Genomic DNA, 26,102 nt, shown 5'->3' on the forward strand with positions numbered 1-26,102 from the left:
GACCTCAGTTCTTCACTTCTGTGTCTCTGGGTACATTTAAGGGTATAGGGTGCCACCTATATAGTTGCTACCTGCATACACTCTTCTTGCTCTGGCTGTTCCTTGTGCCATCGATGCCACCTTTCCTGTGCTTTATTATGCCTACTTGCTCCACAGCCATTCGTCAGGCAGTATTGATTCACCTGGACTTCCATGCCCTTGGGAGTCTGTGCTCACCGCTACCAGGGCCACCTGGAGTTCCCAGCTGCTTTCAGTGATCTGTTGCTGCTTGACAAACCACCCCAATACCTAATGGCTTCGGGAAAAAGTCTAGCTCATGATTCTGTTGCACATGAAAAGGGAAATTGGCTTTCTAATGTTATGATCCCATGGCAATTGCTTTTGATTAGAATTAATTTTTAAAATGATTTCATGTATTAGAAGGATTCTGGTGCATTAAAGTTTTTTTCTAGTACTAGTTAGTAGACCTAATGCCTTAAATTTAGTGGTAGAATAACAAAATTTACAGGTGTCATCTTAAGTATTTAACTCACATTTTTTTCCCCCGTATGCAAACTATGCTTTTTGTCTTTATCATAAGCTGACTCAGGTTCTAGGACAATTCATGAAGTTGCCTCTTTTTGGTCAATAAGAAAGAAAAACTGATTCAAGTAAAGAGGAAAAGAGATAATTTGTCAATTCTTATGTGATTATGACTCATACTAGTGTAAGTAGCTTAATTTTTCGCTTATTAAAAACGTTGCTTTGATTATTAGAGAATAAATCTTTTCTGAAACAACCTTACTTAACAGGTTTAAACATTTGGGTGGGAAAGAATATAATTTTCTAGAAGTGTTTTTTTTTCGGAGTGACAAATTCGGGCACACAATTTACGATACTATTTCTAGCATACAATGCTTGGAGTATTCATTTTGTGAACCTTGTTTCTCTGCAGCTGATATGTGTGTGTATGTGCTTTAAAAAGAAATTTTCGGAATCTGTCCTTCCTCTTTTTTATATCCCTTCCCCGAGAGAAAGCTATGTTCATACTTATAGTTCAGTGTGCTTCTATGGAAACTAAAAACATATGAAGGAAATAAATAAATAGTAAATCTTTGGCCATCAACCAATAACAAAAACATTCTGTGAAAAGAAGTTTTTTTTAATGAAGCAAATACATTTTAAACAAGTTGAGCATAAATGCTCTCCACAAAATAAGGATGAATCAGAAATGAGGAAAACCAGCACTCCAAATGAATATAATAATATTGGGAAATATGACCATTTGTATATGTATGTCAACATTGAGACTTCTGCTACCGAAGGAAAGTAGACTTCTCACTGTGTTTTTAATTTATGTTTTAATAAATTAGGATAAATCACATGTGTCAAATTGAGAATTAAAATTGCTGATACGTATGTTTAACTAAGTGGTAATTATACTTAACCCACTAGAAAAAGATGCTACTGCCGTCATATTTTCTAATCTGAAGTAGCCACTGCATATATTTTTAAAGGCCATAAAAGAAAATTGTAGAACCGTCAGTTTGAATAGCACTGTGTCCATTTCTTTTGTCACTTTTTCTGGCCTCAGCTTGGGCAATATTTGTCTTTCAAACTATGCATACAAAACTATTCCATTCTCCCTTTTTGTGTACAGTAGGGGAAAGAGTTTTTGTTTTTGTGTTATATTTTGTGCAAGTATTTATTGAGTACCTATCATGTATCAGAGTGTTCTAGGCTTTGAGGATGAAGAGCTAAATATATCCTGAAGAATGCTAAACACACAGACAGCAGATGGGTAAGTCCATGAACATATTGTTGTGGGACAGTAATAATTGATATTTGTCAACTGTGTATCACATGCCTGGCATTGTTACATGGCTTAAGGTATTTAATACTCACAAGGTAGTCTCTGTTAAATCATATCTTACAGAAAAGCAAACAGGAACAGAAAAGTTAATAACTTACCAAAAGCCGTACTGCTAGTAATCACATCAACTACATACAAGATGCTGTGAGAACAGGGAGGAAGGCTTCCTCACCTAGAGGAGGCAAGGAAATACTCTGAGAGGAAATAGCTTTCCAATTCCCTCTCTGAAGTGATCCTTCTTGAGAAGAGCTCCCAATCAGAGAGGGAAAGTATGCCAAGACATAGAAACAAAGTGACATGACTGTCTTAGGGAACAGCAAAGCAGGTAGTTCAAAAGTATTGGAGCACAGAGCTGCCAGCGATGAGATTAGAGAAGTCAAAAGCCTAAGATCAATTCAGTCTAACTTCTAATAGCGTGATGAGAAGCTGTTTCTTGATTGAGAAAGGAAGGAAAAGCAGTGAAAGGTTTGAACAGGAAGCCTGGGGAAAGTGAGGAGGCCAGGTGGTCCCCACGAAAATTAAAAAGGATCAGAATTAAGGCTGAAGTAAGTGTTTGGGACATGGGAACAGACATGAGAGAGATTTGGGGGTGGAATTTGACAAAAACGATGAGGAGGAAGGAATTGCAGGTGTCTGGCTCGGGTTATTTGAGTGCGATGCGTCACCATTTTGTGAGATGGAAAACATGAGGAAGAACAGGTTTAGAGAGGGAAAGGAATGATAAGCTTGAGCAAGAGCAGCAGCAACTGCAAGGTGTGGAACAAAGGGTCGTCAGAGCACTCTGGACAGGGCAGGCATGCAGAGGTAGATGGGATGTTACAGGCACTGCTCTCATTTTAATCTGGGGTTGGATTCACATGCATCGTTTGACTTCATACTTGCATATATATTATATATACTGAGTATAGAGCAGGTATTACATCGTAAATTTTAAAAGTAGCATTTGGGAAAACTGCTCTAGAAATAAAAATACTCTTAACACCTTAAGATTTTGAGAAACCTTCCCAATTCTCCTTATATGCATTAGAGTTTAGTCAAATGCCATTAAAGCAAAGGCTATTTGATTTACCTAGTCCCTTCTCCACACACTAAAATTTAAAACTAAGTAACAGAAGAGCCATGGGATCAATGGCCAGCAGAAGGAACTACCTTCTGCTGCTTTGTGGTAGTTTTCATCATTAGGTTAATTTCCATGACTGTCTTATTTTTAACAAATACAAGGAATATTGAAAGCGCTACTTAAAAAAAAACCCTAAAACTTTCCTTTTTAAATTGCTTACATTTATTAAGGGACATAATTTATTATGTTATGTTTCTGTTAAAAGATAAAGCATCTTGTTGGAATAGAGTTTCCATTTACTCTCGGGGTGACTTGGAATTTTTAATTAGGGTAGCTAGGGAAGGCTTCGGTGAGTAGTTGACATTTATTTGAGCAAAGACTTGAAGGACGTGAAGACATTAGCCTTGCAGATCCTGGGGAAGAGCTTCTCAGGAAGGGAGTTAACTCAGTACAAGCTCCAAGGTAGACTTGTGCTCAGCAAAAGAAAGTCAGTGTGGTAGGGCAGAGCAGTACTGCAGCAAGAGATGTAGGCCAATGTTAAGGACATGGGAATTTACCCTGAGGGAGGTGGGAAGCCATTGGAGGGTTAGGAGTATAAGAGTGACATTATCAGATCCTATTCTAAAAGATTTCTCTGCCATGATAAACAGACTGTAAAGGAGTAAGGGTGGAAGTATGGAGATCCATTAGGAGGCTATGTTAATAAATCAGTGAGAGATGGGTGGTTACTTGGACCGGGTTGGTAGCAGTCATCAGATTCTAGATTTAGTTTTAAGGATATAACCCAGGGGACTGTTTGACAGATTGGCTATGGATGCTGTCATGAAATGGAGTTCACTTAAGGAGTATGTAGACCTAGAGAAGAGAATTGACAACTTATCTCTAAAACATAGATGGAAATGCAAAGGTCTGAGCGTAGCCAAGACAATGTTGAACTAGAAGAGCAAAATAGTGGGATGACGTATTTGATCAGCTATTACTGGTGGGATGAGTTATTTAGATATGAAGATTACAAAGTTACAGTAATTAAGACAATGTGATACTGGGGCAAGGATAGACAAATAGGCCAATGAAAGACCGTAGGATCTAGAAAGAGTCCCATACATATGTGGATGCTTATTTTGTGACAGAGGTGGCACCACAGAGCAGTCCTATGCCAATTGGATATCATAAGTCCATTTAATCATAGCCCCAAACTCAGATCACACACAAAAATTCTAATATCATTACAGGTAAAAAGTAAAAGTTTCTAGAAAATAATATAGAAAAATATCTTTATGATTTTGAAATAAGGAAAAGCAAACAAAGAGGGCACAAAAAGCATTAGTCATAAAGGAAAAGACCAAGAATGATAAATTGAAACAGACTAAAATACTTTTCATCAAAATAGACCATTAAGAGAGTGGAGAAAAAGGCAGACTGGGAGAAAATATTTATAAAACACAACAAATGGCTCCTATTCAGACTACATAAAGGAAAATGGACAAGGGACTTCACACCAAAAGAGGGGGTGGGAACACATGCAAATAGGCAATAAACATGAGTAAAGGTCCCCTCCCTTCTCTTTCTGGAGTAGTGGCAAAATTATGTAATAGTGAACCATATTTCTATCCTTTTCATATATCTTTCAGGGAAAAAAAAAATCTAGCTTCTTGGGTCTTTATTTGTATTACTAAATCTTTAGAATTGAATAGGAATTGAGACTGTTCAAATTTAATCTAAAACTTAAATGGCTGTTTAAAGAAAATAAAAACCAATTCTTGAACATGAGATTACAGTCTTAAGAAGAGTTCTCCTAACATAAGCACCTGCAATATTAGACACACTCATGCCTAACCTCATTATTATGAGTTGGGTGCTTTGGCCTTGCTGTCCAAACCTGTGGGTATGAGGGGCTAGGCAAGACAAATACCAACATGAAAACTAACATTTCATATCTTAAAGGAAATATCACTGAGAAAGAAGAATGCAGAGACTATTCTGTACACAAAATGCATATTTTCTTATAATGTTTCAAAATTTATTTTGTCCTTTTTTTTAAGAATGTAACCTAAAGGCAGAGGTTGCCATGAGTGTCAGTTATTGATGGTCATAGGAGGAAGGTTTTCATGAGAGGGCCCTGGGATCCAAGGTAACCAGCGTGTGTTTAGCAGGGACTGGAAGTGATAAGGATAGAAAAGCATCTGTGTTTAGAATGCTCCAATGAGCAATCAGCACTCTCCTGAGATGACCCTTTCCTGTTGCTAGGCACTCATTTCTGTTCCTAGAGTGGGTGGCAACATTATGTAATGCTGAACCACATTTCCATCCTCTTTATATATCTTTGGGGAAAGAATTAGAGCTCCCAAGTGGTTTTTTTTTGTTTGTTTGTTTGTTTTGTACTATTAAATTTTTTGGATTGAATAGAAATTAAGATTGTTCAAATTTGGCCAAAAATTTGAATGGTTGTACATTTCAAGGGGGAAAAAAAAGTATATCCCTGAACATGAGACTACTATTTTAAGCTCTTTTACCATAAGCATCAAATAATGTTAGGTACTGTCAGGTATAAGCAGTTTAGGTGATTAATTTACATATTCCACATCAGATATAAGGAACTCCCATCTCTCAGCTATGTCTTCCAGCCCCAGAAGTGCTTGATAAGAGACTGATTTCTTTTCTCCTTATGGAATGTTCCGATTCTCCTTTTCAGAGCAAATCCTCTGAAAATTTAAATATAAACAGCAGTTTAGGGTTTCATTTTGAGCAGTCTGGTGGACAAAAATGTAACTGTGATGGGCCCTGGAATTGAAAACATGAAAAACGGCTTGATGAAATATTTTATGACATGTTTTCAAATGTACCAGTGATGAAAGCTATTAAAGTCCTGAGTATTCTTATAAATAAAATGAAAATACTAGCTAGCAATATAATCAATCAAAAGCTTTACAACCAATCAATATTATGTAAAGAAAATAGTATTGTTTTATATAATGGCTGGAAATTAGAAATGTCTGATGGTGATCTCCTCTAACAATCAAAAGAAATGCCTTTGGAGTTATTGAAAAGAAAAAAAATAATACACCACTGAGGTCACTAGGAAGTATACACTGCTTACAGGCTGGTAGCCCAGCAAGACAAAGAGAGCACAAAGGAGCTAGCATTTACCTAGGGGCATTTCCTGTAACCTGATGACCTTGAGTGGTTTTCCTGTTCTCATGGGGCATATTGGGATCAGAAACAACACCCAGTGTAGGCAGTCTAATACCATAACACTAGAAACCAAGGACTAGAGGACTAGGTCTCAGTCATTCCATAGAAAGAAGAAAAAGAACACAAGTAGAAAAAATAGTACAGAATAAGATGTTAGATTTAAGCATAAATATTTCAAAGTTACAATAAATGTGTATAAACTGATAATTCTAGTTGAAAGATTTTAGACAGCATAACAAATCTAGTTACATATTTACAAGAGGATGTATTTAAGCAAAAATTAACCAAACTATAAGAATAGATGAATCCACAGTTAGGGTAGGAATTTTTCAATATAGAATATTTTAACTATTTCTGTCTTTAGTGGCTGCTGTTCCTCTTTTATATTCTTCTCTGGGAATATGGTAGTTTGTTAATTCAGTTTTAGGTTATCCAGTTTTGTACATAATTACAATCTTTTATATAACTGAAACTTAACCCTTTGAGAGACAAAGAACTTAATGAAAATTCTTCTAAAATGCATTTTATTCTTCCCTACCTTCTTTGTAAAATTATTTCACTGGTTTTATAGAAAAATGTTAAAGCTATGGAAAATGTGAACAAGTAGAAGGAACATCCATTTACGCTTCACCTAGAATCACTTATTGTTAAGTTTGTCATAATTTCTGTATCTCTTCCTCTTCCCTCTCTTCCCCCAAGAGCAACAAGTTTTTGTTACTATTGTTGCTTCGACAATGGTACTGTACCAATTAGATGTCCTTGTGCAATATATATAATGTGTGTGTGTGTGTGTGTGTGTGTATATATATATATATATATATATATATATATATATATATAGCTAAAGAAAGACCCTGTGCCTTCCACAAAAATGACTTCAAAAATGGATCACAGACCTGAATGTAAAATGCAAAACTTTTATAAAACCTCCAAAAGAAAATATAAGAGAAAATCTAGGTGACCTTGGGTTTGATGAATTTTTAGATTCAACACCAAAAGCATGGTCCGTGAAAGAAAAAAAAAATAAATTGGACTAAAAACCTGCTCTGCTGAGGACTGTTAAAAGAATAAAAAGATAAGCCACAGACTGAGGGAAAACGTATGCAAGGAACACTTAAAACTTAACAAGGAAATAAATAACCTAAATTAAAAATGGGCAAAAGAACTGAACAGACACCTCACCAGAAGAAGAGACACAGATGGCAATTGCACATACGAAAAGTCATACCACATCCCATATGTCATTAGGGAAATGGAAACTAAAACAGTGAGATACCAGTACACACCTATTAGAATATCTAAAATCATAAAAGTTAACAGCACCAATTGCTGGCAAGGATGCAAAACAAAGCTCCCATTCATTGCTAGTGGGAATGCAAGGTGGTACAGTCACTTTGGAAGACGGTTTGGCTATTAAAAAGCTGAACATAATCTTACCATAGAATCTCTCAATAATGCTCATACATAATCATCCAACTGAACCAAACTTAGGTCCACACAAAAACCTATATGTGAATGTTCGTAGAAGAATGCTCATAACCTACCAAACACTGGAAGCAACCAAGATGTCCTTTGCTAGCTCCTAGTGAATGGATAAACACACTGGTATATCCATACAATAGAACACTACAATGATAAAAAGATAAGAGCTTATCAGGGCCACACAAAGACGTGGGTGAATTTTAAATGAAGGAGGCAAGTCTGTAAAGGCTAAATACTATATGATTCCATTTGTATGACATTCTGGAAAAAGCAAAACTATGGAGATTTTATTTATTTATTTATTTATTTATTTTTTTTTTTTTTTAAGTTTGACTCTTTATTTTTGGGACAGAGAGAGACAGAGCATGAACGGGGGAGGGTCAGAGAGAGAGGGAGACACAGAATCGGAAACAGGCTCCAGGCTCCGAGCCATCAGCCCAGAGCCCGACGCGGGGCTCGAACTCACGGACCGCGAGATCGTGACCTGGCTGAAGTCGGACGCTTAACCGACTGCGCCACCCAGGCGCCCCAAAACTATGGAGATTTTAGACAACAGTGATTGTCAGGCATTAAGGGGAGTGTTAAATAGAGGATTCTCAAGGGTTTTAATAGGGCAGCAAAACTGTTGTGTAGGATACTATGATGGTGCATAAATGACATTACACATTTGTCAAAACTCCTACAACTTTACAGCACAAAGAGTAAATCTTTATATACAAATTTTAAAATGTCATTTTAGGAGACTGAGGAATCAGGATGGGAAACTAAATGTGACAAAATAATCGAACTATATGAATGTATTAAACAGCTTTGGTTGAAGAGAGTAGAGGGAAAAAGTGCCGATCTAAGTAACTTGGGAAATAATTGAAGGCTTATCTAAGACTCCAGTAAAAAAGAACTATAAATGGCACTGTCCTCTAGTTGATAAAGTTGTATCCAATCAACTTATATAAGGCAGTGGTTTTCAAAGTATGTTCTGATGAGTCCCTTCAGAGGCTGGTGGGCAAGGGGATAAGGAGGCCAGCTATTGAAGTCTTCAAGCAAGGAAGTACAGCAGGTATATTAGGAAGACTGATCCGACAGTGGAGCCAGAGGCACGTTTTGGGAAATTATCCAATAAGTCAGAGATGCATGAGCCTAAGGGTATTGCTGACCACTCCCAGTTTGCACATAGAAAAGGAAGATGTACCTTGGACTCTCACCAAGGAAAAACCAACAGGACTGGGTTACAGGTTGGATGGAGGGGAAAGAGGAGTCAAAAATCCATTGTAGAAATGGGTAAAGGGGGTTGAAGGGTACAGTCTTCCAGTTATAAGTAAGACATGAGGATATAATATACAGCATGCTGACTATAGTTAATAATACTGTATTGCATGTTTGAAAGTTACTGAGAGTAGGTCTTAAAAATTTTCATCATACGAAAAAATTTCTATAACTCTGAGTGGTATTAGACTTACTGTGATCATTTTGCAATATATACAGGTATCAAATTGTTATGTTGTACATCTGAAACTATTATGGTATAGGTAAATTACTCCTCAACTTAAAAAAAAGAAAGGGGGGGGCGCCTGGGTGGCGCAGTCGGTTAAGCGTCCGACTTCAGCCAGGTCACGATCTCGCGGTCTGTGAGTTTGAGCCCCGCGTCGGGCTCTGGGCTGATGGCTCAGAGCCTGGAGCCTGTTTCCGATTCTGTGTCTCCCTCTCTCTCTGCCCCTCCCCCGTTCATGCTCTGTCTCTCTCTGTCCCAAAAATAAATAAAAAACGTTGAAAAAAAAATTAAAAAAATAATAATAATAATAAAAAATAAAAAAAAGAAAGGGGGGGAATTAAACATTAAAAAAAAAAATACTATCTTGATACCAAACCTGGACAGGCCAAGTGAGCTGAACCACTCCAGACTAGCAATATAGAAAGACTTTTTCATAGCAGCTTAATATAAAATGTTTTGTAAGGTCTTCAACTTTACAAAAGAATATCACTATCATTATAATTTATGGAGTAAAATAAGTATTTTAAAAGGTTTTTTTTTTTTCCCTGAAGAATTTCATGTGGAATTTAAATTCAGTGGTACTGGATTATATGGACATACGAGGATAATACATTGATTTCATCCATAGTCTAGAGGGAAATACAAAGTGGACTGAAATTAACTTGAATATGTAAACTCGAAGTATGATGACTGTGGGATTGTACCTCGTGTCAGCAGTGGGGATGAACACACAACAGACCTGGAAATTGTGTTCTTGTTAAGTTCTTAAGGTTAGTCGCTTTCTCAGAAGTCACTAGGCTGGATAGCATCTGTGCCTTTTGGGGGGGTGCCCTGTGTTAAATCGTAAAGCCCTAGGTTCTGTGGCACAGCTAAAAATCCCATGTCCAGAGTCTGTGAATTGTCTCCTGCTAGTAGTGTTGTTAGGTGAGACAGAGACTGTTACTGATGTGGCTTCCAGTTGGTGAAGATAAAATCCCCAGCGGAAGATTTGGTATTCCTCTGAGCTGATGACATCAGCCCCAAACCCAGGATTCATTTTTGTGAGGGATAATGAAGTCACCAGGGATTTACTGCCCATTCCCCCCACCACAAGAAATTAAACTATGAGCGAACTAAAAATAGAAGAAAAGCTAATCTAACACCAACGCAAACTTATTACCAGGGTTCACAAATACCCATGTTCATATTAGCAAAATTCATAAACAAAATCAAAAGACAACATACTAGAAAAATATTGGTTAAGATATAAAGTAAACAAAGGAGGGCCTAGAATCAGGAATACTTTAGTAGTAGCGAGCACACCCACCACTCAGATCTTGGTTTCAGATACATTTTCCAATAGAAGGAACCAGGGCTCCTTGGCAAAATAGCTGATTCTAGGAATGCGGCAAAAAGTATTGACAAGATAAGCCCGGACTATCTTGCAGTGCCAGAAAGTAGCAAAGTGCTCAAAAAAGATAAAAATAAGAACAATGATGGTATGTTAAAGGGACATAGGAGCCAACTGAAAGAGATCCCAATGACCAAATCTAGAACAATTTGAGCATCACAATAAAGCAGTAGTGTAATAGAACCCAAAATGTACAATAAATATCTGTGAGTCATAGTGATATAAATAATGATTGAATAAATGAATGGAGGAAAATAGAAAAATCTCCCACACAGGGGAATTCCAAAGAGTGTCTATAGATGCTCTGGTCTCAAGGTGGTGGAACATAACTTGCCACTCAACGAGCACAGGATTTACATAGTGACTTTCTTCCCAAACGTATGGTATGGGAAGTGGGGCAGGATTTTGGAGGGGGTTGGGGGTGGGGGATGGTTATAACTGTCCTGAAAAATACTGCTGCAATCAAGTGATCAAGGTTAACATCATAAATGATTAAGTCATGCTGATTGTACATACTCTTGATATGTAATGAAGATGGCGTATCATGTTTGTGATAAACCCCCCAGAAACCCTTATCCCCAATCCAATCCTGACAAAAAACAAAGGAAGAGTCCCAATTGAGGGTCATTCTAAAAAATATTTGACCAGTTTAAAAAAAAAAAAAAAAAAATATTTGACCAGTACTCCTCAAAACTGTCAAGGCATCAAAAATAAGAAAAGCTTGAGAAACTTTCTAAGGAGCCCAGGGAGACCATGATCAAATGTAATGTGGTAAATGGGTGGGATCCCAGATGGAATCCTAGAATAGATATATGTAGAAACTGAGCAAATCTGAATAAAGTATGAACTTTAATTAATACTAATGCATTGTTAATGGTTCACTGTTGTGCAGATGTTTCATTCTAAGGTAAGATTTTAATGGGGAAACTGCATTGTGATATATGGGAACTGTCTGTACTATTATCACAATTTTTCTGTAAATCTAAATCTCTATTAAAATTAAAAATTTTTAGAAAGTTGAAGACATTGTGACATTCAGCCCTGATTATTATGTCTCTAAACAAGGGCATTCTTATATAGCCTCAAGACTAATATCCTCCCAAAAATGTAACATTGATGAGATATTAACACCAAAAGTACAGTTCATATTCAAACTGCCGACATTGTCCTGATAATGCCTTATGTAGCTGCACAGTTGTTTGTTTGCTTGTTTGTTTGTTTGAAAAACAAAAACAAAAACGCAGGGCTTGAACTCCTGACCCTGAGATCAAGACCAGAACTGAGATCAAGAGTCAGACTCTTAAATGACCGAGCCACCCAGGTGTCCCTGCACTGTTGTTCTTAATCCAGAATCCAATCAAAGATTACACACTGCACTTAATTGTCATTTCTCTTTAGTCCCTTTAACATACAGCAGTCCTCTGATGAAGAGGAATTTTAACACCGCTTTCTTTAGAATTGATAGATCAATTGCCCTTTGTTTAATCATTTGTGTGTGTGTGTGTGTGTGTGTGTGTGTGTGTGTGCATGTGTATACACACACACATATGTTTTTTTGTTTTTTTTTAAGGAGCAAAAAGCAAAGTCACAATTGGTAGAGACTATACTATTTCTCAAAAACAGGAGTAGGGTCATCTAAAACTGCTTCTCATGAAACAATGAATGATGTTTCATAAGAGGCAGAGGGCTTGGTAGTACCAACCAGCCAGCATGCTGGTTTTGTGCTGTCTTACTGACATCAGAATTAAATTAGGTGGTGGTGTAGTTCTTGAAGCACACGTTTGCTTGCTTTTTCTGCTAGTGAGTTGTCCAAGATAGTATAAAGTTCCCCCTCTAATTTTCTTATACAAAGAAAGTACTTAGACATCCTCTAATCAGTTGACTATCTCAAGAGAAGAGAATATAAAGACTATTTAATTCTTTCATGTTTAAATTACAAAAATGACCAGAACATAAAAATTCCTGTTACTCATTCACTATACAAAATAGGGAGACCAAACCATGCAACCTCATTAATGAGAAATAGTAACATGTAGGATGCTTATGAAAAAGGAGGTATTCTAGCTCTAGGGAAAGGCATGGGGGAAAAAAAAATCACTGAGTTGGAGATACTGGAAGTAGTGGAAAGATTTGGATGAATGAAATGAAGTGGTTTAAGAAATATAAAAATAGAATGTTTTGGGCACCTGGGTGGCTTAGTTGGTTAAATGTCCGACGTTTGATCCCAGCTTAGGTCTTGATCTCAGGGTCGTGAGTTCTAGTCCTATGTTGAGCCTACTTAAAACAAAACAAACAAACATACTAGAATGTTTTGATTTCCAAATCACTGCAAACTTAGTTTTAATTAAAAAGCAATGGGGAGTTCACAGATGTATCTTTAGTGCTTGAAGACAGTACCTGGCACATAGGATGCCATCAGTGATACCTGTTTTTGTGTAATGGAGAGGAATTAAAAGATTATTTTAAAGCAGAATATTAAATTCACCTTAGGGTGGGTGGAACCTAGAAGAGTTGTCATGTGCATCTGTGAGGTGACCATAGTTGACTGCTGTGCAGTCCAAGCTACACAAAGTGTCCAAAGGGAGGACTTGGCCACAATTTTATTTTTTATTTTATTTTTTTGAAAGAGAAGACGTGAACAGGGGAGGGAGAGAGGGAGAAGGAGAGAGAATCGTAAGCGGGCTGCACACCCAGTGTGAAGACTAACACAGAGCTTGATCTAAAGACCATGAGATCATGACTTGAGCCAAAATCAAGAGTCGGACACTTAACCGACTGAGCCACCCAGGCACCACTGGGCAGCAATTTTAGATCTGAGTGCAATTCATGGAAGTTCACTTCATGGTCATGTAGTGCTGAATGAACTGCACAGAACAAGAAAGAATCCACATTTACGGATTTCCGTAGTCATTTTGAGGCATGTATTTTTAAAAAGGAAATTTTCCCAACATTTTCAAAAGTGGTTTGGGATTTTCCTTCAATGCAAGCTTTTTTAAAACCTTAGATTACAACTGAACTCTTGTTATTAGTGTCGATGGAGCTAATGCTAAGTTTGGGTTTCAACATACCCTGTGCTGAAAGGCTAAATAAAGAAAACCGTTCCTCTTGAATTAACAGCTAACATAAGAGTGGGGTTGGTCAGCTCATAGGAGTAATTCTTAACCCCATCTAGTATAGTCACCTAACCAGTTTGATAAAAATTGGAGAACCTATAAATTTAAACTAAAGATGCAGGTATTCCTCCATGTAGACTTTGTACACAACCAAGAAATGTGTCTCTGAAATCTTTCTATATATGAGAGTAGTATATTGATGGGTCACAATTTCTTAGGTAACTTCTGAATACTGACTTCATTCAACTAATGTTGGGGGTCTGCTTGCTATGGGTTATAGATTACATGAAGTAGGAAGTTGTTTTGATTTTTGGTGGGTTTTTTGTTTTATTTTGCTATGGAGGGAAGAGCACAACTCTTAAAATTAGAAGTTTTGTGTTTCTTATGTTTTGGCTTTGACACTTGCTGGGTACTTAATTCAGAAGTTCCTTAATATCTCCAAGCCTTACATTTATCATCTGCAGAAATAGAATAATACTTACCCCACCTTGGAGTTTACTTGTAGTGACACTCAGAAAAATTACACTTGGTAAACTGGGGAATGCTGGAGATTGGCTCACTTAGTTACAAGATGACAGTCCCCACATTCTGTGGAACTCTGCCCACCGGATGCAAGGTTACTTGAGTGCTTCAAGGGTCTTTAGCCCTTGGTTCTATAGTGTACTGAGTTCAGCATTCTTTTTAAACAGTTTTCTTTGGTTTGGGTCTACCACATAATAGGCTCTAGTGGTGGGAAGGGATGGGAGTGGCTAGGGGAGATGAAGTCTGATTTGCTTGTGGACTGATTTCTGTCCCCTAGTTTATCTTTAGCTTTCCTTTTAAAGTAGAAATGAGAAGCTCTGGGGTAAAATTAGAAGTTTAGCTCTGACAACATGAAAATTCCAAGCTTCCTAGTGCTTGATGACTATAATTAAAACATGTATAAAGTCTTTCAGAGGAATTTTTACTGTCTTTATCTCTCCTTGGCAGTTTTAAACTTGTATCATTGGTTACAGAATTCAGGATCTGAGGTTTTCTTCTCATGGGTTTGACTTTTTCTTTATGTAATTTTCATAATTCTCTTCAGGGCTGTAGTTACCTGATGGCCACTTAACTGTGTTTTACTGAATGGGAATTCTCTACTAGCCAAGATTCTTAGCAATAAATCTTTCTCAAAATTTGTGTAAGACAGAGTTGTGTATTATTCTGGCAGTGATCACGCACAAACTTTGATGGCTGCTTTAAACAGCAGCATAATGAGGGATGCCTGGGTGGCTCAGTCATTTAAGTGTCTGGCATAGGTCATTTGGCTCAGGTCATGACCTCACGGTCATGAGATTGAGCCCTGCATCCAGCTCTGCACTGACAGCCTAGGAGACTGCTTAGGATTCTCTCTGCCTCTCCTTCTGCCCCTCCCCTGCTCGTGTGCACATGTGCATGCACTTTCTCTCTCCCTCAAAATAAATTTTTTTAAAAAATACTGTTTCTAGGATACCTTATCAGTTAAGATTCTATTTTGGAAATTCACAAGAGTCTTTGTTAATATTAGAGATCTAATAGTCAAACAGAATTGAAGTGAATTATGGTAAAGGGCAGAAAACTTTTTTTTCTTTTTCTCTGTCTTGCATGAAACCCTTTATAAACTTGGTTGCCATAATAGCCTGCCTTTTATTTACTTCAGTAAATTCGGTGAATTCCCTCTACATACAGTGTTTCATGGTTTTTCTGATGGAAAGATACTGTAGTTTCCCTTGGCTAAAACACATATCCAGTGGTGTGCTGGTAATGCTTACCAACTGAGAGAAAAAGGTCTGATTCATATCGTTTGCTAATTTCCCTGATGTGAATTCTCCCCACAATAATAGCCTTTTCAAGCCACCAATGTGAGGTCACTGAATGTGGAGCTGGGAGGAGAGACACATGGTGCAATGAGCATTTCCACCATACAGACGAATAGATGTAAATAACTTCAAGACCACATAGTAAAATGTACTAAGATGATTGGAAATGCGTAGTTTGAATATTTACTGTCGGTTTTTAATACGTCTTATGTATTTAAGTTACTTTACCATAGGATACACAGGAAACTATTTGCATGCCTATCTTTGGGGAACTATGTGGCTTCAAAACAGGAAAAGACTTTTACTTTGCTTTTTCATTCTTATGTTCTTTAAATTAGTTACTGGTGTTAAATTTATGAGCAACAACAAACACAATATTAAAGCAGCAGCTCTCTGGGTGATTCTGATGTATGTCTAAGTTGAGGAACTACTAATGGTTCTCAGCCACTAGCTTCCTAAACTAAAAATGTTTTTCTTGGTTCTCTGGCACCTTAGAGCTGATTTTGCGCTTCATCGCAGTGATGATTATATCCTATTAATTTACATGCTCTTATGTTCTTCAGAATGATTTGAGAACTTTTTTGCCAAATGTAGATGTTAAAATGCAAAGAAAAATAAGAGTTTCACTGCTAGAAAAAAATTGCAAAGTCGGAAATCAGAATTTGTAAATACAAATATGCCAATCTTAAGGTTCGACATACTTGATAATCGAGTTGAACAACAGATTTTTTGTTTCTGAGCTTCCTAGCAATCAGGGATTGGGGGGAGGGAGGGCATAATATGTTTACCATCATATTCTCCTAGAATGCTAAGCATTGCATTTACTGAATTCCAAAGTAAATCACATACATGAAATTTCATGTAGAGGGGTACTCATAGACAATGCCCTTAACACATTCCTCTAGTATTTATAGCCATGGGTTTCATATGGCTGTTTCCTATACCTCAAGAAAAAAAATTTTTAAACCATAAAAATACGTTCTTAATTTTTTTTTAATGTTTTTTTTGAGAGAGAAACAGAGTGCGAGCCGGGGAGGGGGAGAGACAGAGGGAGACACAATCTAAAGCCAGCTCCAAGCTCTGAGCTGTCAGCCCAGAGCCCGATGTGGGGCTTGAACTCACAGACTGCAAGACCATGACCTGAGCCAAGTCACATGCTCAGCCAACTGAGCTACATAGGCGCCCCAAGAATGTAATATTAAAAAGCATCTCAGTTGAAATGACTTTTCCCTTAAAGGAGAGGTTTAACAGTAACCTGATGGTCAAGCTTGATTCAAATTTGGAATGACACCTCCTAGAGGAATAAAGATTTAGAACAAGGCTGACAAAACATGGCAAATAAGTCTGCTCAGCTCCTGTCCTTTGTAGGTGTGAGTTTATGGTGCTGTGTTGAAGAGGACTCTGAGACCAGGGTCAGCAGAAAGGAGTACAGTCTGTCTGGGTTACAAGAATGGAGAACAGCAGAGAAACTTCTGTGTGTTTGCCATCCTTATGCAGGCTATCTTACATAAATTTCACTGGTCTCTGTAAAGTGGATTGCAGACAAATGCAGTTTACAATCTTCGATAAGGGCCTGGAGTGTTATATTCTGTGTCGCTTTTTGAGAGTATATATGGTATCTGTGTTAATTGTGACTACCTCATGCTAACAGCCTGGTGCATTTATCATCATTCTGGTTTTTGACTCTGTAGTTTATTTTGTCTATTTAATATTTGGTATCCCATTTAGTTCATCTCCAGTCTGAGTTGTTTTCAGTTCTTTCATCTAATAGAACATCATCATTACTGTTTGTTTGTTTGGGAGTATGATTCTAAAAGCAGTGAAATAAGGAGAATTTGTCACGTAATTCCTGTGGGAGCATTATCTTGTTACGCATTAGTATCATGTAGTTCCTATTATTGGCAATGAGCTACTTGTTGCACTTACTTTTAATGAACTACAACAAATTCTTTTATGTTATTAGAGAGGAAATTTATTATCTAAAGACAATCTCAGAGGAAATTAAAATAGTTCAGAAATGTTAATATCATTAGCTATAATATTTGGGGATTTTTTTTTTTTTTTTTTTTTTTTTTTTAGTAATGATACAGAAGTTAAACTAATGTCATACACCTTGTAAGTTTACTGGCTCTCTCATGCACTCTCCAAAACCCACATTTAAAAATTAGTGTTTATTTCCTAATGACATCCTAACGTGGAATAACTAGGCCAAACTATTCTTTAGAAGAGTAGCATCAATTTATATTCTTATGGGGAAATTACTCATTCAAGGACTATTTTTAACAGGCTTAGAAAAAAGTCACATAGATAGTCAGTAGGCATTTTTTTCAGCAGATGAACTGTGTTTTTCTAAGACATGGATTAGAACAATCATACAAAAACAATAATACAGTGTACCAGCCTCAGTATTCACATCTGTAGAATAGGTATGAAAATAGTACCGGTCTCTGGGTATTATTGTGAGAATTAAGTGCAGTAATATATGGAAACTGCTTACTATCCTGCATAGTATAAAATGTCAATAATTATTAATTATTAGTAGTCGTAGAAAGATGGTTCACCATAGCGTTAATTAAAATAGTAGTAAACATAGGAAAGGATTTAAATGATTTTCATCTGTATGAGTTAATATTATACCATGTCTTCTTTTTTTTTTAATTTTTTTTTTTTTACATTTATTTATTTTTGAGAGACAGAGACAGAGCGTGAGCAGGGTAGGGGCAGAGAGAGAGGGAGACACAGAATCCGAAGCAGGCTCCAGGGTCTGAGCCATCAGCACAGAGCCTGACTCCTGGCTCGAACCCATGAGCCGTGAGATCACGACCTGACCTGAAGTAGGACACTCAAACTGACCCACCCAAGTGCCCGTACCATGTAGTTTTTTTATGTTTATGTATTTATTTTGAGAGAGCACATGTTGGCAGGGGAGGGGCAGAGAAAGAGAGAGAAAGAGGGAGGGAGGGAGAGAAAACCCCAAGCAGGCTCTGCATGCTGGCCTAAGCCAAAAACGAAGAGTCGGACACTTAACTGACTGAACCACACAGGTGCCCCATACATACCATGCACTTTTTAAATGACATTCTTTAAGGATATGTAAAGACGTAACAAAATGGCTTATAATATCACGTTTACTGAAAGAGTATATAGATTTTTATCCTGCCCTAAGATGTCAGTTAATTATGCTTAAATTATGTTTTAATTAGGTTATAAAATATTGTTTCTAAAATATTGTCTTTAAATATGTTAATTATATTTTAAAATAATGTTCTTTAAAGAGATCATAGAAAAAACTGGAAAATGCCAAAATGCTAAGGATTAATGTTAAAGATTTTTTTAAATTATTTTTTTAATGTTTATTTATTTTTGAGAGAGAGTGCAAGCCAGGGAAGGGGAGAGAGGGAGAGAAAGAGAAGGGGACAGAAGATCCAAAGTGGGCTCTGTGCTGACAGCAGAGAGCCTGATGTGGGGCTTGAACCCACTAACTGTGAGATCATGACCTGAACCAATGTTGGACACTTAACCTACTGAGCCACCCAGGTACCCCAATGTTAGTAATTCTTAAAAGTAGATGATAGGTATAGGGAAGTTATATTAATACTATTCTGTTTCTATACTGTAGTTTTCATTTTTCATGATTTCTTAAAAGAATGACAATAAAGTTTAAATCCTTGGAATTAGTGTTTTGTGACTTGTTTAGATGTAAATTAATCCCTTGGCCAGTTTTGTTATTAAAATTTTATTGGTACTTGAAGGTTTTTTAAAGCATTTAAGAGAATGATAGGTCAAACTTGAAACCATTTGATAAAAATTATAACAAATACATATAAATATTTGGAATGGCATTTAACAGAAAAGATGATTCATTCAGTAATGGGATTACTTAGTGAATTTTGTCATTTTTTTTACTATTTTACATCTTCTAAAAATTCTACAGTAAACTATGTTTAGAACCTTAATAAGGAAAAGCTTTAATCAATATTTGATGAAATCCAGATAACTTTTATGCATTAAGGATATTATTCTAGGGGCGCCTGGGTGGCTCAGTCGGTTAAGCGTCCAACTTCAGCTCAGGTCATGATCTTAAGGTCCGTGAGTTCGAGTCCCGCGTCGGGCTCTGTGCTGAGAGCTCAGAGCCTGGAGCCTGCTTCAGATTCTGTGTCTTCCTCTCTCTCTGACCCTCCCCCATTCATGCTCTGTCTCTCTCTGTCTCAAAAATAAATAAACATTAAAAAAAAAAATTAAGGATTTTATTCTAGTACTAAGAGCACTCCTCCTTGTTGCTTCAGAGACTGGTCTTTGAATACACTGTTCTTCTCTAGGACAGTTTTGGTGAATGATGGATTTATGTCTGAATATCTGTCCAGAAAATAGCTATTTCAGGTATTTTCTACATATGAAATATGATATAAGGGCCACCCCTATTACTACATTCTCATAAAATTTCCTTTTTAAAAAAAGGTACAGAATTTTCAATATAGCCAGTGTTCATATATAAAACTTTACCTTAGTGGGAGGAAAGGGTATCATGAGTATTTTGGCAAAATTTTCCCTCTTTAGGCAGAAATAAGATTAAGAGGAAATGAGTAACTATTTCTTCCTGCCTCCAGAACTGAAACAGTATTCAAATTTATGAGTGAATTTTATTTGTAGCAAACACTTTCTTTATAAACCATGAGTTTATTTTGTAGGTGGCCTTTTAAAATAAACTATATGATTTTATACACTGTGCTCATACTCTGGCTTTATGCCCGACCTCCCATGTCGCAAACATCCAGAGTAAGACCCAATATTAAAGAAAATAAACCAGAAAAAAAAAAAAAAACCTAGAAAATACTACAGATGTTAGTAATAAATTACTCAGTAATATTCACATTAGAGCAGTAATAAATTATAATAGTGGTGGTCCTTAAAAAATTGTCCCACTGTTTACTAAGACATTTAGCCTTTCCTGTGTTCCAATTGAAATACATTATTGTTTTCTACTCTTACAAGAGTGAGATGTTAGGGGATATTGTGTTTATTCATTTGACTGATTCTATTCAATACAGAGGTTAAAAAATAAAGGTAAAGCACCTATATGCGTTGTATAAACTAGCACCAAATCCTTACTATATATGAGTAAATACCTGTTTTGGAAATCACTTACCTTAAAAAATACAATCTAGAATATGCTAAAGGCAAAGTGATTAATCCTGACACATTCTAAAATTCAAAACAATTTAGGGGCGCCTGAGTGGCTCAGTTGGTTAAGAGTCTGACTTCGGCTCAGGTCATGATCTCGCAGTTTGTGGGTTCAAGCCCCGCATAGGGCTCTGTGCTGACAGCTCAGAGCCTGGAGCCTGCTTCAGATTCTGTGTCTCCCTCTCTCTTGGCTCCTCCCTCGCTCGTGCTCTGTCTCACTCTGTCTCTCAAAAATAAATAAATGTAATTAAAAATTAAAAAAAAAAAAAAGAATATACACTATAGAATATTTGGGGGCAAAAAAATCCCATGATGTGTCACATGAAAATGCCAACTGTAAACCATATATATACTGTTATGCTACCTCTATGTCTATTCTTTCATTTTATGTGTGATTGTACATATCTGTTGGGTCTGGGATTTGGCGAAATAGTCTTCACAGATGGCATTAAGTCCTGTTAATGATTTAGGTATTTTATAAATGTTTACAGAGAGCTATTTTAATGCATGTTGTAATATATCAAGTATTGATAATTAGAAGCCAGTGCTTCTCAAAATCATGGAGTAAAGGACACTTTTGTATTACAGGTTGTGCGTGTACATACATGTTATATTTAGATTTTGGGAATGTTACATGTGGATAAAAAGTAGGATTGCATACAGTAAAATGTTGCCTGCAGTTATATCTGGGAGAGTTGGGACAATTTTTATTTTTGGTGATTTTCTACCTTTTCCAAATGTTCGAGGAATCATATTTTTTGTGATGAAAAAGGTTTTATTTTAAAATTCAAGTATAGGGGCCCCTGGATGGCTCAGTTGGTTAGGCGTCTGACTTCAGCTCAGGTCATGATCTCACAGTCCGTGAGTTCAAGCCCCACGTCGGGCTCTGTTCTGACAGCTCAGAGCCTGGAGCCTGCTTCGGATTCTGTGTCTCCCTCTCTCTCTGCCCCTCCCCCACTCACGCTCTGTCTGTCTCTATCAAAAAATGAATAAACATTAAAAAAAATTTTTTTTAATAAGTAAAAATTAAAAAATAAAATTCAAATATAATTAACAGTGTTATTAGTTTCAAGTATACAAAGAGAAATTTTTTTTAAAGGTGATTTTCCCATGATACTATACCTAGAATATTGAAATCCTCTTTTCGTTACAAAAGTATTTTTACTTTGCTTTCTGAGTGGATTTAGTCTGCACAAATATGCATTTACACAAATTTATATTATTGCATATTCCCTATGTAGTTTCTGCTTTACTATTAGGTGAAATTTTCATGAGCTGTCAAAAGCATTGTTGTATGTGATTAGTCTCTCATTCTTTTTACTTTTAGGTTGGTGTTTGGAATGCTTTATCCTGCATATTATTCGTACAAAGCTGTGAAAACAAAAAACGTGAAGGAATATGTAAGTATAGTTTTATAAGTGATTGATTCTAATTTAATGTATCTGTGATATACAAGACCAGAAAATCATTATTTTAGAAATAGCTGGGATACTGTTTTTGGTTAAAAATATTACATGAATATGAGTTTAATGAAGTTAGTCTTTTAAAAATAATTTTGAATACAATTCCAAAGTGGAGTTTCGAAAAAAGTTCACTGTCAGTTGGTATTTAAATAAGTGTATGATCCAGTGAGTAATTGGATCTCTTACTCATTTTGTCTCAGTTCCAGTATAAGAAGTTAGGGGGCTGTCTGGTTTTTAGCCTTGTGAATTTATAGGTACACTGAGAACACAGTTCTTTCTTACTCCAAACCTTTTCCTTTTTTCATAACTGGTTTGTCACTTTTTAATTCATTTAAGTATACAGATGTCTTATCACTGCTGACAATAGCAGTCTTTTTTCTTCTTAAATCAGACTCTACAGTTGACCCTTGAACAGCACAGGGGTTAGAGCCACCAACCTCCCCCTCCCCTGCAGTGGAAAATCTGAGTATAATTTTTTTTTTTAATGTTTATTTATTTTTTGAGAGAAAGAGAGAGTGTGTGAACAGGGGAGGGGCAGAGAGAGAGGGTGACAGAGGATCCAAGCAGGCTCTGGCGGACAGCAGTATAATTTTTAACTCCCCAAAAACTTAACTATTAATTGCCTACTGTTGATCAGAAGCCTTACCCATAAGGTAAACACATGTATGTGTATTATGTACTATATTAAAAGTAAACTAGAGGGGCACCTGGGTGGCTCAGTCAGATAAGCGTCCGACTTCATCTCAGGTCACAACCTCGTGGTCCCTGCATTCAAGCCCCGCATCTGGCTCTGTGCTGACAGCTGGGAGCCTAGAGCCTGCTTCAGATTCTGTGTCTCCCTCTCTCTCTGACCCTCCCCCACCTCTCTTGCAAAAATAAACATTGAAAAGAGAAAAGTAAGGTAGAGAAAGGAGGTTAAGAAAAATCATAGGGAAGAGAAAATACGTTAATAGGCCTGTAAAACAAATTTATGGGTAAATGGACCTACACAGTTCAAACCTGTGTTGTTCAAGGGTCAACTCTACCAGCCAATACATTCCTCCTCATTTGGAATGTTTGTCATACTGTTATTAAAGGAGATCTTTTTTTCTAAATCTGATTAGCTCTACAGTTTAAACACAGGGTGAATTTTCTCAACTTTGTGCCCATTTTTTTACCTATAAAGTATTATAAACCCAGGATAAGAACTTGTGTGCCTCTGTGTGTCTTTGTGTATATTTCTGTGCTTACGGTATACTCCTGTCTTCCCTCCAAATCTGGGTGATTTTGTTGGGAAAAGAAATAAGTACAAATTGAAAATGAAGTTTATATGAGAAGCTCTAGTGATACAAAGATATCAGTGGGCACACAGATACCATGCCCTAAAATAAAAAGGAGGTAACAGTAAGAAATATGAAGGTATAATAAATTATAAATAAATATACAAAGCTATAAATAAAGTATGTAAGTTATAATAAATTATAATAGGCCTGTCATTTATAAACTAATGCTAAAAGAACAGAAAAGATGGTGTTTAGGGATTAGCCTAAGAACCATTATAAAATATTAATTCATTTCTTTATTTTTTTAATTTTTTTTTAATATTTGTTTATTTTTGGGGAGAGAGAGAGAGACAGAGTACGAGCAGGAGAAGGGCAGAGAGAGAGAGAGGGAGGGATACACAGACTCGGAAGCAGGATCCAGGCCCTGAGCTGTCAGCACAGAGCCCAACACGGGGCTCGAACCCATGAACCATGATATCATGACCTGAGCTGAAGTCAGACACTTATCCAACTGAGCCACCCAGGCACCCCAATCCATTTCTTACTATGTGTCACTTTAACTTTGTTAGTATTATCTTTTAGAGACTTAAAAACATGGGTTTCTGTGTTTGAATCCTTAATAAACACTCAGATTTTTATTCCTGTATTATTCTATAAATTTGGGATGAATAAGAATGGTTCTAACCCTGAAATTTTAATTCTACTTCATAAGTTAAAGATAACCTTTGGACGAGAATCCAGTAACATTCTTATTGAAACTGATGGAAAAACTAGGGAAGTAGAAAGGCAATTGGTTTGATAATTACATGGTAATCAACTCTCCACAAATGAAAAAGCTAAAAGCAAAAATGGTAAGGCATTGAAACAGAAGGTAGGGCATTTGCTTTTGACAAGGAAATGTGCTACAACTCGGAAGACGTGGTGACCAAGTTGACTGCCATCAAGGCTGCTAGAGAGACCAAGCTGAGATATCATATTAAAACATTTGCATTTATATGATTTCCTACCAATTTCAAAAATACTTTTATATATTATTGTTTGCAATAGCTACTATAACAAAATGCCAAATACTTACTGGCTTAAACCAACCCAAATGTATTTATTCTCTTACCATCCTAGGGAACAGAAATCTGAAATGGATTTACAGGGCTGTACTCTTTCCGGAGTCTCTAAGGGAAAATCTTTTACCTTACCTTTTCTAGCTTCTACAGGCTGCCTGCATCCTTGGCTAATGGTTCTATTCCTCAGCTTCAAAGCCAGAAACGTTGAGCTGAAACTTCACACATTTCCATCCCTCTAGTTCTCTCTTCTGCCTCCCAATTCCACTTACAGGAATGCTTATGGTTACCTTGGGACCACCTGAGTAACCCACGATCTCCGCATCTTAGGGTCAGCTGATTAGCAACCTGAATTCCATCTGCAGCCTGATTACTCCTTTACCATGTAACATACTCACAGGTTTTAGGAATTAGGTAGGACATGGACATCTTTGGGGTAGGGAGACATTTTTCTGCATACCATAATATCTCACTGGTCCTCACTTCAAAAATAAATAAATAAATAAATAAATAAATAAATAAATAAATAAATAAATAAATAAATAAAGTCAGGGAGAATGTTTTGATGTTACAGTCTCGGAGAAATAAATTGACTTACCCAGGGTAACATGGAACATTAAGGCAGGAATCATACCAGATTGGATATGTTGTTACAAATATTTCATTCTGTCTCTTCTACCAAAAGTAGGTGAGGATTCTAGGTTGTAAAACAGTTTTCACAACCAGCCAGTGGATGTGCTTCCAAAGTAGACCTCCAGGAGCCACAAAAATAAGGACATTTTCAAAGAAGGGCAATGAGGCTGTTTAACCAGTACTTAGGGCAGGACTCTTACATATCGAAATCAACTATGATCAGAACGGCTAAAGATGGAATTAGGTTTTGAAAGCGTTGGCAGGTAACTATTTCCAACCTAAATTTAGTTGTTTTTTGGGTTTTTTGTTTTGTTTTGTTTTCAGTTTATTAATTTGAGAGGGTGCATGCACGTGCCTGCACAAGTGAGGACAAGACAGACGGAGGGGGAGAATCCCAAGCAGGTTCCACGCTCTGTGCTGGGCCCATCGCAGAGCTCAGTCTCACAAACCTCGAGATCATGACCTGAGCCAAAATCATGAGTTGGAAACTTAACCCACTGAGCCACCCAGGTGCCCAAACCTAAATTTACTTTTGATAAAATGTTTGAATATTATTATCTTGCTGAGTCTCACCTAGCCTTACTTTAAACTTTGATTATAACAGTTTTATTAGAACTCTGTTCTCAGAAAGTTTTCCTATATAGTGATCCCATCCTAATTGATTTTGTTTTGCATATGGTAATTTCTTAGTAAAGTTAACCTTCATATTTCCCTATTATATTTTAATAGCCTTTTATATTATCTGATATTATATTATTTGTATGTGTATTTGTCCTCCCCACCAGAAACAGCTCCATAGAGTTTGGTTGTTTTGTTAATGGAGTTTGGTTGTTTTGTTAACTGATACATTTCCCTACCTAGAACAGTACATGGTATATATAATAGGTACTCAATATTTTTTAAATGAATGAGTGAATGAATGATTAAGAAAAGGAAGAAGAATTGAAGAACATGTACATTTCTTAAGGGGATTAGTCTAGGTTCTCAGCTTTGATTCTGCTGGGTTAAGGAGTACACAGTCCAGTCTGACTTAACCCAAAGCTCAGTGTCTTTGTGGTATTTCGTTGTTACCTAAATTCCACTGATATCTACTTCAAAATTGTTTTC

The 26,102-nt window shown here is 36.7% G+C and overlaps 1 protein-coding gene across 1 annotated transcript in view; it reads left to right on the forward strand.

Annotated features, from left to right (window-relative positions):
* The window catches only part of REEP3 (receptor accessory protein 3), a 99,394-nt gene that overhangs the window by 20,036 nt on the left and 53,256 nt on the right, over positions 1-26,102 (forward strand). Inside the window, exon 2 of the mRNA XM_058696464.1 lies at positions 21,907-21,979. Within this exon, the coding sequence (XP_058552447.1) occupies positions 21,907-21,979 (73 nt within the window). The remainder of the gene's footprint in view (positions 1-21,906; positions 21,980-26,102) is intronic.

Source organism: Neofelis nebulosa, chromosome 13, assembly GCF_028018385.1.
Source record: "Neofelis nebulosa isolate mNeoNeb1 chromosome 13, mNeoNeb1.pri, whole genome shotgun sequence".
NCBI lineage: Eukaryota > Metazoa > Chordata > Mammalia > Carnivora > Felidae > Neofelis > Neofelis nebulosa.